We start from the raw sequence: 12,057 nt of genomic DNA on the forward strand, positions 1-12,057 counted from the left end.
CAGTCAGAATAAACGTGTACGCAATTAGTTCGTCGCTGAAAATACCGCAGTTAGATGCCCCTCGTGGGTACCTACAAGTTCCTCATTTACACTTTAGTGATTAGGACAGTACTTCGCGAGTTAGATAATTAATTACAATTAATAAGTCAAGCCTCATTAACGAAAATAATGCTGCCCGCTTTTCCACAGTACTGCAAACATTATCCACTAGGTTTTGTTCGACTTACGCCATTACTCTTTTTTTTTAATCTTGGTGCATGATAGCTAGGACACCCTGTATATTGCCGACCACAAGCTGCGGTACCTTCGGGATCGGGCATGCTAACACGTCAACCAAAAGGGAATGCTGCCTCCATCCCTCTACCAAAACAACTTACTAAAAACTTCCATGTGTAGCGCACACACGCACGTACGCACGCACTCACGTACGCACGCACGCATGCACAATAGGACGTTCTTTCCGCCTGTAAAGAGCCGCTTGTACTGTACAAGAGACTATAGTACGAAAGACTAGTATAAATCAGTGGACTCGAACGTGTAGAGCTCAATACTGGGCACATTTCTCAATTCAAAAGATTAAAATCTCTCGAATTTCAAATTGACCCCGGGAATTTCCCGCCAGCACCCATCTTCTGTTTTTCCCATGTTGTGTGTTTAAAAAAATTCTGCGCCTCCTTTCTTCCTTCTTCTTCCCCTAGCTTGTATAAATCAGATGCCACAAACCAATAAAAAATACGATTTCTATAGTCCCCGCAAGTACGCGTCCCTTTTTTCCCGTGTCCCGTCCGTTGGGCTGCTTACATTGTTACGATTATGTTCCAACCTGTCGAAATTTCAGCACTTTTGAGGAGCTAAAAGCAGGCACATTTAGGGTTTGAGCCTCGGCCGGTGCGCAGGAGAGCAATCTCGCGGCCTGATTGCCCCCGCCCGGTCTCAGATAGGGAAGGACAATGACGGTGCTACAACTGTCTAACAGGTTGCACCGAGAGTGGGACATTTGTTTCAAGCCTTGCCCCCTGCATGCGCGACCAGCAACAACACACCATTTCAACATTGGTGCACAATGTTGCGACCCTGAAGAGAGCATTTTGACTGATCTGAAGGGGGAAAGTGCGCGAGAATTGCGAAGTTGATGGTGCGTGAAAGAGAAAATCCCCACATGACATTGACCACCCGTTATCATCTGCGGATGGTTGAACCATTTCGTTGTGAACGGGCAACCGTTATTTAGTTTTTCGTTTCAGTTCCGGTTCGGGTTCCACGGGATAAAAAACGGTTCAGGTTCTGGTTCAGTTCCTGAAAAATACTGGTTCGGTTCCGTTCGGTTCCGGTTCGACACCCTGCTTTTGTCAAATGAGAGTAACGGTCACTCCCGGCAAGTGTTTTTTATCCAAACGTTATTAATTTCTTCGCATCCCCTGAGCAATCCAGAGAGAAATTTGTTCGAGAGATTTGTTGGTTGACTTGTTGCTGTTTTCATCTTGGGCAAAATTTAAGAAAACATGATTCATTATCTCATTTTATAGTAGCTTGTCTTCATAGAAACCCGCAGTCGTATACTCACACAGCGGCAAATGGCTGTGGCTGTAATCCAGACTGTTTCTTGCGTTAGCTTGAGGACTTAGCGGGACAATCACGCAAAGAAGTGCGATTTTCTCTGACTTCTTCGTTACGCTACACCTCGGGTAATGCGAATGAATAAATACGATGAACATACGCACGTGTTTTCCTGTAACAGTATGAAGAATAATGCTTTAATGACGAACGTTTAATAAGACTCGCACGCTTGTTGGTCCCTGGCGAACTCGCTGCAGCCAGAGTGACTCTACTGCATCGGCAACATGCCGTTCCGTTTACATTGTACGAGCGGATTTAAATGAGCAGGTACCCTGGGCAAGTGGCACGCATCTGAAGGCCTTTATGATGCCGAAGCTGGTGAACTGGCCCGCGATAAGCTCCATAAAGTAGATGGGCCGCCCAATGACCGTCAGCAGCAGAACGTACGGCACCAGGAAGGCAGCTGGAAGAACCGTAGAGGAACAATCACTCGATGCCGGCGGCGACGTACAGACAATGTCGTCACGGGATATCACGTTGCTCGAACGCAACCTATTTAGCCGGATACCCCCACACCTACACTCCGGATATATAAACGTGGCTCCAGCAACGCACCCTTCATACAGGCTGTAAATAACTTCGTTGGCATTTCATTGTCGTTATACATCTCCTTTACTTTTGTATCGTCTCATCTCCACCAATTTTTCTATTTAATGCCCGTTGCCCAAACCAGAAAGCAGGAACGCTATTTTTTTTTTAGTTTGCAGAATCCGAGATTACTGAGCGCAGTTCGCGGTATGCATATCTGGAGAGCGATAAACAACCACACATGGCCAGCGAAATGTTCCCATGCCGGACGTACAAAATTAGGTGGTCAGAATATAGGCAGGCGTTAGATATCGCCACTGTTGAAAGATGGCAGCACTTTGTAAAATATGGTGCGTAGTTGTGGCGTGCAGTGTGCTCTGGAATAAAGAACCCCGCTGTTACGTCCCCCGGACGTACGACGACCCGCTTCTTACGACGGATTACCGCGGCCCCGGCAAACTCCCCATAAAAAATATGCATTAAAAACCTCGATGATATGACGCTCGGGTGCACGCGGTCCGCTTCATACACGGACCCTGGCGCGGATAAACCGGAATTTTGTTTATATTTTACGCCTATTTGCAAACTGGTCCCGAACTTCTTCGTTCTTAACCCCCGTTTGACGCTGCTTGTTGAGCAAATGACCGGACCACTCTAAACAGACGCAAGTAAGCAGGCGGGTACCTGCGGCGGCCCCACGCGTCAGCACTACGCCAACGGGCCAAACGCGAGAAGTCGAAGTTCATGTGACAGGTGGACCCTGAATTTAAAGCTCCCATCGAGTCGCCGACGAATTCGAAAACACATACGACGCAACCCCACGGCGATGACCGAACACCCGCTTTCCCCGCCGGCTCGATCCAAGTTTCGTCCTTTCACGGCGCTCTATATCCTTTCACGACGCTTTATGTGCCTGAATCTCTGCTCTCGGCTTATCAGCGTTTTTCAAAGCCGCGTTGTCACTCCACTCATTTCTTTCGGAGAGTGCCTCAATTCATGCGCGTCCGCCGCAAGGGCGGAGGCAAGTGTGCGGTGGCACCGCCATTTTGGGTTTATCGCTGGCCGCTGCAGCCACTCATTGTAGCAGGACCGAATTTTCGCCGCAACACGGTTCACGCGCAAAGATTAGATCTTATCTATTCCGCGTTGCTGGATCTTGTGGGAAACGAAAACAGCTATGTATTGAGCACTTTGACCCAATCACAGCGGTACGGGACCGTTTGAAGGCTGTCTCCAGCAAGTAGGAAAACGTCTTTGTTTTTTTTTTTTTTTTTCAACTCCGCCTTTTACTATCGTTCGTTTCGCTTGGCCTTGGCAGTTTCACACTCGCCTTTTCCTCTCTCAATTTAGACCACAAGGGCCTTATCTCGCGCGCGCAAGGCATGGGGCGGGCGAGATATAACGAACGCGGGTCAGCACGGGTGTCGCGTAGCGCGCGGGGTGCTAGGTCGGCGGGCTAGCTCGGACGCAGGAGGGGGGGGGCACAACATAGGCGTTGCTTTTTAAACTTAGGGGGGGTGGGGCACAACATAGGCGTTGCTTTTTAAACTTAGAATTTCAGCTAAAGCTTCGGAAATCACGCGAGAACACGCTAAATATATTAGATTAAATAAGCTCATAGCCCCTTCGGTCGCGTGAGGCTGTCTACTAGGCCGGCATTTGTCCTCGCCCCGGTCGTACAACACCCCGGTCATACGACGCTTTCTCGCGGACCCTTCAAAGTCGTATTATCGGGTTTTCACCGTACCTCCTCCGTTTTCGTACGTGAGGTACGGGAAGCGCCAGATGTTCCCTAGGCCGATGCACAGGCCGATGCACGAGAAGAGGAACTGGATCTTGCTGGCCCATTTGCCACGGTCAAGTTGCGCCTGGGCCTTGTCCATCTTGCAGCCCAGACGTGCAGAGCTGCAACGAAGGGGTATAGTGCCCATAGAATTCGTAAGAAGGCGCCTCGTCACGCACGTCCCCATCATCACCAGCCTATCTACGCCCACTGCAGGGCAAAGGCCTCTCCCATTATTCTCCAATTGCCTCGGTCCTGTGCCAACTGTGACCAATTTATCCCCGCAAACTTCTTTATCTCATCTGCCCATCTAACTTTCTGCCGCCCCCTACAGCGCTTGCCTTCTCTAGGGATCCACTCTGTTACCCTTAATGACCAGCGGTTATCTTGCCTTCGCATTACATGTCCTGCCCACGTCCATTTCTTCTTCTTAATTTCTACTAATATGTCTTTAACACCAGTTTGCTCCCTGACCCACTCCGCTCTCTTCCTGTCCCTTAATGTTACACCTATCATTTTCCGCTCCATTGCCCGCTGAGTCGTTCTCAATTTAAGTTGAACCCTCTTAGTGAGCCTCCAAGTTTCTGCCCCGTAGGTGAGTACCGGTAAGATGCAGCTGTCATACACTTTCTTCTTCAGCGACAATGGTAGGCTGCTATTCATTATCTGAGAATGTCTGCCATATGCACCCCACCCCATTCTGATCCTTCTAATTATCTCTGCCTCATGGTTTGGATCTGGGGTCACAACTTGGCCTAAGTAGATATATTCGCTTACAACTTCCACTGCCTCGCCACCTATGTCAAACCGCTGTGCTGTCCCGAGGTTATTGATCATTACTTTAGTTTTCTGCATATTAATTTTCAGTCCCACGGTTCTACTCTGTTCGCCCAGAGCGGAAAGCATGCTTTGCAATTCGTCCCCCGAGTTACTTAGCAAGGCAACGTCATCAGCAAATCTGAGGTTACTGAGGTATTCTCCATTAACCCTTACTCCCACCTGTTCCCAAACCAACGTTCTGAATACTTCTTGTAAACATGCTGTGAATAGCATTGGAGAGATTGTGTCTCCTTGTCTGACACCCTTTCTTATAGGTATTTTACTGCTCTCCCTATGGAGGATGATCGTAGCTGTAGACCCATGGTAGATATCCTCTAGTATTCTTACATAATGCTCATCTACCCCCTGGTTCCGTAATGCCTGAATGACTGCTAGGGTTTCGACCGAGTCAAATGCTTTCTCATAATCTATGAAGGCTATATATAGGGGTTCAGTATACTCAGCGCACTTTTCTATCACCTGATTGATCGTGTGAATATGGTCCATTGTTGAATAACCTTTACGGAACCCTGCTTGTTCTTTAGGTTGACTGAAATCTAAGGTTGCAGAAATTCGGTTAGCGATTACCTTGGTAAATACCTTGTAGACGACTGACAGTAAGCTGATCGGCCGGTAATTTTTCAAGTCCTTCATGTCGCCTTTCTTATGAATTAGGATGATGTTCGCGTTCTTCCAAGATTCCGGTACCATTGCGGTCATTAGGCATTGCGTATACAGGTTTGCCAGTTTTTCAAGGACAATTTCTCCGCCATCCTTCAAGAGGTCTGCTGTTATCTGATCCTCACCAGGTGCTTTGCCCCCTTTCATTTCTTTCAAAGCCTTCCTTACTTCTTCGGTCGTTACTGGTGGGATGTCTATCTCCTGTGAACTACTGTCTCGTTCGGCATTATCCTGTATGTCCTGGCTACTGTACAGATCCCTATAGAACTCCTCGGCCACTGTGACTATTTTATCCCTATTTGTGATGACATTGCCTTGCTTATCCTTAAGTGCATACATCTGATTTTTCCCCACGCCAAGACGTCTCTTCACTGCTTTCAGGCTACCTCCGTTCTTTACAGCGTATTCGATCCTCTCCATATTATACTTCCGTATGTCAGCTGTCTTACGCTTATTGATTAGCTTGGAGAGCTCCGCTAGTTCTATTCTGTCAGTTCTATTCTATTCTGTCCCCATCAGTCCGCACCATGTCGGGGCCACGTTCCGCTGCCAATGCCAAGCGACCAAGCTCTTGTCAAAAATTTCCTTACATATAATCTCGAGCATGCATGAGTTTGCTTACCAGTAACTAGAGTAAACGTTAAGTTCTAGGAAAATTTGCTGCGCTCACTGGAAGTACCACCGTATCGATTGCAGTTCCGCCTGAGCAGTGTCGACCACAACGCTCCGAATTTATACAGTGAAACCTCGTTAATCCGGATCTCAATGAAGGAAAATGTCCGAATTACCCGAATGTCGAATTATCCACGGAATAACAGAAGAGCACATTTTAAATTCTTTTATTCCATACCTTTACTTTGAGAAGAAGCCAGTGATGCTTGTTTGCTTGTTTTTGCGGACAGGTGAGCGGAAAGGACTAGTTTGCGGGCATGCGACAATCCCCCCATCGCGAGCGTATAGGTGTTATTCGTTGAAAAGTTTAGCTGTCAATTTCCTCGCTTGGAAACGCTCTAAACAGCCACAGACGTGGGCGATGCGCCACAGACATGGCGCGGCTTATGCCCCGCACGCCGAAGAAAAGAAAAACACCGGCGTGCGTCGTTTTCTACGTTTCAACCCGATTCTCAGTGGTGGTATCAACAGAGATGTTATTAATCGCACTTACAGTGGACTCGAGGCAATGCTTTGCGTTCGGTGAGGTAGAGTGTTAACGTGCACCGCAGTCATGTGCTTAGCACGGACAAGTACCGCCATCCCGGTGAGAACGACGTACCCAGTGACGGCGCACTCATATAGTTGCCTGCACGCGCGTCTCGCCAGTGAATATAAGCAGTTGCCTGGGATATCGTGGCAAAACACCTGTAGAACGAAGAGAGCGTCCGTGGCTTCTTATGCGGTACGACGCACCGGGTGTAGCGCGTCGCACTGGTCTTCTTCGTCGGACACCACACCCGCCACACCAAGGGCAGCGTTGATGATCTCGTCATCGGTCAACTGGCCGGCGACGACAACATCGTCATCGCAACGTGGCCGGCAAGATGCACTTGCTCCTCCTCATTCGGCGCTGCGGGCTCCGTGCTGCGTTTCGGGCTTTCAGAAGCCTCTGGCCGCACAAATACACTGTGGCGGACACAGTTCGCCATAACTTGTGCCGGACTCCGATAACTCGTTTCAGTTGCGCCGTCCTTGACTTGCCTCCACTCCGAAATTATTAACCGGTTCACTTGCAATTTTGCGTCGAATTAACGAATGTTTGTTGCCGGCTATGCACATTTTTGAAGGGAGAGTGTGAGAATGACGAATGATCTGAATTTCGAATTAATGGGGGGCCGAATTAACGAGATCCTACTGTAGCGGTATTCCGTTCCCGCCTCTGCAATGCCGCCCGCGGGCGCATCCGCTGGTTTCGCTGTTTCGGCGCTCGGATGGCTGTGGGGTGTTCTCATTGGTCGGTGTGCTAAGATGGGTGGTGTGATTGTTTGCTGCCCGTATCAAAAGGCGTTGACGACGCAGTTTTTTACAGCGCAGTTGTTTTAAGTCGAGCCTTGTCGTCTGTCCGGCGGTGTCACGCAGGGGCAGGTTCCCGAACCCACCGACAGATGGCGCCGAAATTTCACCGGGATAGGAACGGACCAGAGCCCGCACCAGCGACAAAATTGAAAGACGCGGCAAAGCCAGCTTCCTCGTAAATGTTCTATACATCTCAATTGTATGTAGGTATCTTGAAACAATACTGAAATTACCCGCAAGGACGGCTTTATCATTGCACCCAGTCTCTTCTACGTGTTTGTTTGGTGCACTTCTTTGTAATACTTCTCCAAAGAGTGGAAGAGCGGATCATAAATGCGATCGCGAAAGGATCCCAGTGATTCTTGCCTCCCTTGGGCGGTGGGTCGATGAGCTCCCGTTTACTAAATAGTTGGTGACTGCGCGTTCGTCCTACAACTGTGCGCCTGTGTATATTTGCAAATGAAGTTCGAACCTTACATTTATTTACTCGTACTTCATGTGAGCGTCCTGCCAACATTGTTTTTGAGTAATTATTTTCTTCTCGTGCAGACAAACAACGAAAACGGCCGTGTTTCGACATTTCAGCACGCGTTGGAGATCCCCAGGTGGTCGAAACTAGTTTGGAGGCTTCTAGAGAAGCGCGGCGCGCCCGTAGTTCTCGCGGTCACGCCAACGAGTTGCACTACACCACTTACACCCAACAACACGAGCCAGCAGGCGAACAGGTGCACACCGGATGCTGATTAAAAAACACTGACAAAGCCGCAGAAGTTCGCTATCGAGATTAACGGGGCCATGAAGGCAAAATACAAGTTCGGTTCATTATAAAGACTGCGTTGAATTTATACCAATGGTGCTTATTATATTGCGAACTTCAAACAAAAAACTGGCCGCGTATCTGCTCCTTTCATTGCAAATGTCGACGAAAGACGATAGTCGACTGGCGACCCTGGCAAGTATTGCCTCCCTTCTCTTTCCTGCTCACATCTCATGCTGTTCCTCTCCCGTCTCGTTCCTCCGAAGATGACACGCTAGAGGTTTCCGTAAGTCAATTTAAATTTACCGCGTTCCACTGCTCCAGGTCGGGTGCCTCGATGCCAGCGCTGCCGTAAGGGGGAGACGCGCGTGAATCGAGGCACCCTACTATGCAAGTTTATAGAACCCCGTTGCCCTACTCCACGTGCGTTCCAAGCGGAACGTGGAACCGATGTAGTGGAACCTTTCGTTGCTGTTGCCATTTGATTTTTTTTTAATGCCGTCAGCTAGCGTGGGCAACAGCAGGCGGTGGTTTTCTGCAGTTTTGGTAGTATTTTATGAGCTATCGCAAAAATCAAGTATCACCCATTGCGGTGGCTCAATGGCTACGTCTTTGCGCTGCTGAACACGAGGACGCTGGTTCGATTCCCGGCAGCGGTGACCACTTTTCTCATGGAGTCGAAAAGCAAAAACGCCCCTGTTTTCGAGATTTCAGCGCACGTTAAAGATCGCCAAGTGGTCAAAATTAATCCGGAGCCCTCCACTTCGGCGCGTCTCATCGCCTGGTTGCGTCGGCGCGTTAAACAATACAATCAGTCCATCAAAAACAAAGCATCCGTAAATTTTTTAACAAAAGCACTCCGCAAATATTACTCATGTATTGATTTTCTGCCTTATATTTCCGTAGTCTTGTTCTTGTTCAACTGTGTTGACAAATATGAACATATAAACTGGACTTAGACGTTTAGATTTGGCTGTGGGTATGGGCAGTTTCTGCTTACAGACTACAGACTACAGACCGACCAGAATTTCTGCGTTTAATGCCTGTGCTCCACGGTAATTTAAATTGACAATTGGACTCTCGCCCCGCAACTGCGCCCTACTTATTTACAATGCGGCACTCGATAGACAATTGGTTGAACGGCCTTCGGAAGGCCTTTGGAAAAGCCGTGTAGCACAGGCATTAGATAGCCCAAAAAAGGCATATGAAGCAATGGCGTATTCCCAGCCACTTTCCGGCGACACTTTCACAGAACGTTGTTTGCGACTGGCGGTCGCCGACCTGAGTTATCGCCAAAAAAACATCACTGGGAGATATCAGTGGGGTATCGAGTTCCGTTTGATCGTATCACTTTAAGGATAACGAGCAGTTCACACACTGATAACTACGCGTTAAGTGCTGGCCCATACTACATCACCGCCGCGCATAATACGCCCCTTTAGCGCTAAATTTGAGTTTTTCACAATTTCATTCATTTTTCTTAAAAAAGGTTTTTCGTGGCCGTAACGGCGCTGACTGAGTTACCAAAGGTTGTTTATATCATCTTGAACAACATTGTCTTTTGTCTTCATTGGCGCACCGGGTGTTCCGCCAAAAGACCGCGCTAATCTTGATAAGAGCGCGTGTGTATTGCGGGTCCGATTCCGTAAACTTGCGCTGGGAAAGAGGCAAGGCGTACGTCACTTTTTCTAGCAAGAGAGCCCCAACAGCGGAAAGCATGGGGCCCTGAAGTCAAATGTTCTTCCGAGCAAACAGGAGTTACTCCAACAGCCGTCGCGTGCTCAAGTGGTGGACGATATCGTGTGGTGCATTTTAAGCACTCGGAATTGCCTTAATGTGGTCTCATACCTGAAATGGCGAGGACACACGTGGTTATCGGAGTCTGCGGTCTGCTCGTCCTACGCAGGATCGCTTCGTTCGGCTTAGTGCCGCGTGCCGGCCGCTTGGAGCGTGCGAGGAAGAAGAGGCTCCCCCGGGATGGCAAGGATTGGCCCAGATAGGGATATTGAGCAGTGAAAATTAATGCGTGAGGGCTTATCCAGTGAACAGGCAACATAGGCGCTTACAGGGAACAGAAGTGTGGAAAAAGGAACGAAAAAAATTCTAGCGCTATGATTGTCTCGGCATTGATCCCCCTTGGGTTGAGCACTCTGCTCTTGGTCAATCTCCCTCGATGGACGTCGTTTTCCCTGGCACCCCCGATCAGAAAATCGCGCCTTGTGTATCCGCTCCTGTGCGTGCGGTTTGCCCGGTTAGGGTGCCTGGCCACTGTGAACTATCTCTCGCACAGGGTGCATATATAACCTGGCAGGAATGCCTTAACCGTTATTGGAAATCTTTCTTCCTCATGCTTAAGTGTTGTTGCCCCGTTATTGTCTATACCTTTTGGCCCAAGATGCTCCTAGTCACGGGATAAAGACGTCCTCTGAGCTGTTTTTGCTGGAGCACAAGTATCTGAAAAACCTGCTTCTGGCAGGTCTCACCACCTACCTCCCCTCTGCGCCCCAAGCCAAGAAATGACGATAATTAATTTGGGGCTGATGATGCTGTCGATGAATTTTCCACATACGCACACGCGGCCAGATCGATTGGCCAAGGCATAAATATCCACTGTACTCCAATTAGAGGTGATAGACGAGCTCCTAAGTGTAATGAATGTGTTTGCATATACGGGACTGCAGGTCTGGCTAACTCGCCATCTGGACCAACATCGGAGAAGGCTCTTTGTGTAAATATTTGTGATGCCCAATCGTTTCGTATATGACCTAGAGTGCTTGGGCGGCGTACCCACGGCATGCATCGTGGATGCACACTCATCTACCATCCCGTGAGGAAATTTATGAAAAAGAAAAAAAAATAAAGTTTGGTGGGTGCAAACGGAATAATAGTAAATGTGTAGTGGGCTGGCATGCCCTCGTGCCTTTTGTCATGGATGACGTCTTAGTAGTTTGCGAGCTTCCTTGTTGAGTCAACCAACCGACCAATCAATCAATCAATCAATCAATCAATCAATCAATCAATCAATCAATCAATCAATCAATCAATCAATTTGCTGCGACAAAGATGATTCAATGCTTAAAAAACAGTGTGCCCGCGGCGATAAAAGGAGACCATGTTTTTAACGCAAGAGAACACGTAACGGGTTCATGTGTCCCGCGACACCGAGGTGGTTCCACCTACGTTCAATGAAGAGCGACAGCACAAGCTTTTACATTGCCTATATTGGAAGTCCAGGCGCCCACCGCCACCTGTCTATCGATGTCTTTCACCCTCTTCTTCGTTTTCTTTTTGTGTCCCTCCTGTCGACTGGCTGACGTGAGGTGCTCATCGGAACCCATTCAGTCCGGAAATGGCCTTCGGGGAAATGCCAGGGTGTTTAGCGTCCCGCGCAAAGTGCGCGTATGGTTCGCCCCTGTGGATAACAATCAGAGCACGTGCACTGAAAATACTGACGCCGCAGAGGACAGCCCTGCGTCCCTCTCTCTTCCCAGCTCCTCAGCTCCTCCAAAGGTTGAAAACGGAAAGGTTGGTCTGCCTCTGCGATAAGCAGCTATAGCTTCTGGGCGTGAGCCCGCGCATGCGCTCCCCAAACATTTTTCCGGGAGGACTCAACAGTCACGGATGGTTCTCCCAGCAGCGCAGCCGACATTGAAGAGCTGGAAAGTTACTTCTAGGACTCAAGTCGCCCATTTAACGCGGTTGTTTCTCGCTCGCTAGTTAGCCGGCTAAGTTCGAACAATCTGCGGCATCGTTGTCTGTTCCTTGCAACCATTTCAATCCAATGCTACAGCATAGAATCAGTTTTCAACTCGACGCCCGATATGTTGAACGGTGTGCGAAAATTTCCATGAGGAGGAACACT

At 48.8% G+C, this 12,057-nt stretch overlaps 1 protein-coding gene across 1 annotated transcript in view; it reads right to left on the bottom strand.

Annotated features, from left to right (window-relative positions):
• Positions 1-4,028, bottom strand: part of LOC144168568 (sodium- and chloride-dependent glycine transporter 2-like) — a 50,672-nt gene extending 46,644 nt beyond the window's left edge. The window contains exons 1-2 of the mRNA XM_077697524.1: positions 3,893-4,028; positions 1,889-2,020 (exon numbers count right to left, since the gene is read on the bottom strand). Of these exons, the coding sequence (XP_077553650.1) occupies positions 1,889-2,020; positions 3,893-4,028 (268 nt within the window). The remainder of the gene's footprint in view (positions 1-1,888; positions 2,021-3,892) is intronic.
• Between the last annotated feature and the right edge of the window lie 8,029 nt (positions 4,029-12,057).

This window comes from Haemaphysalis longicornis, unplaced genomic scaffold, assembly GCF_048455015.1.
Source record: "Haemaphysalis longicornis isolate Haplotype H1 unplaced genomic scaffold, Haemaphysalis longicornis Haplotype H1 scaffold_2, whole genome shotgun sequence".
Taxonomy (NCBI): domain Eukaryota; kingdom Metazoa; phylum Arthropoda; class Arachnida; order Ixodida; family Ixodidae; genus Haemaphysalis; species Haemaphysalis longicornis.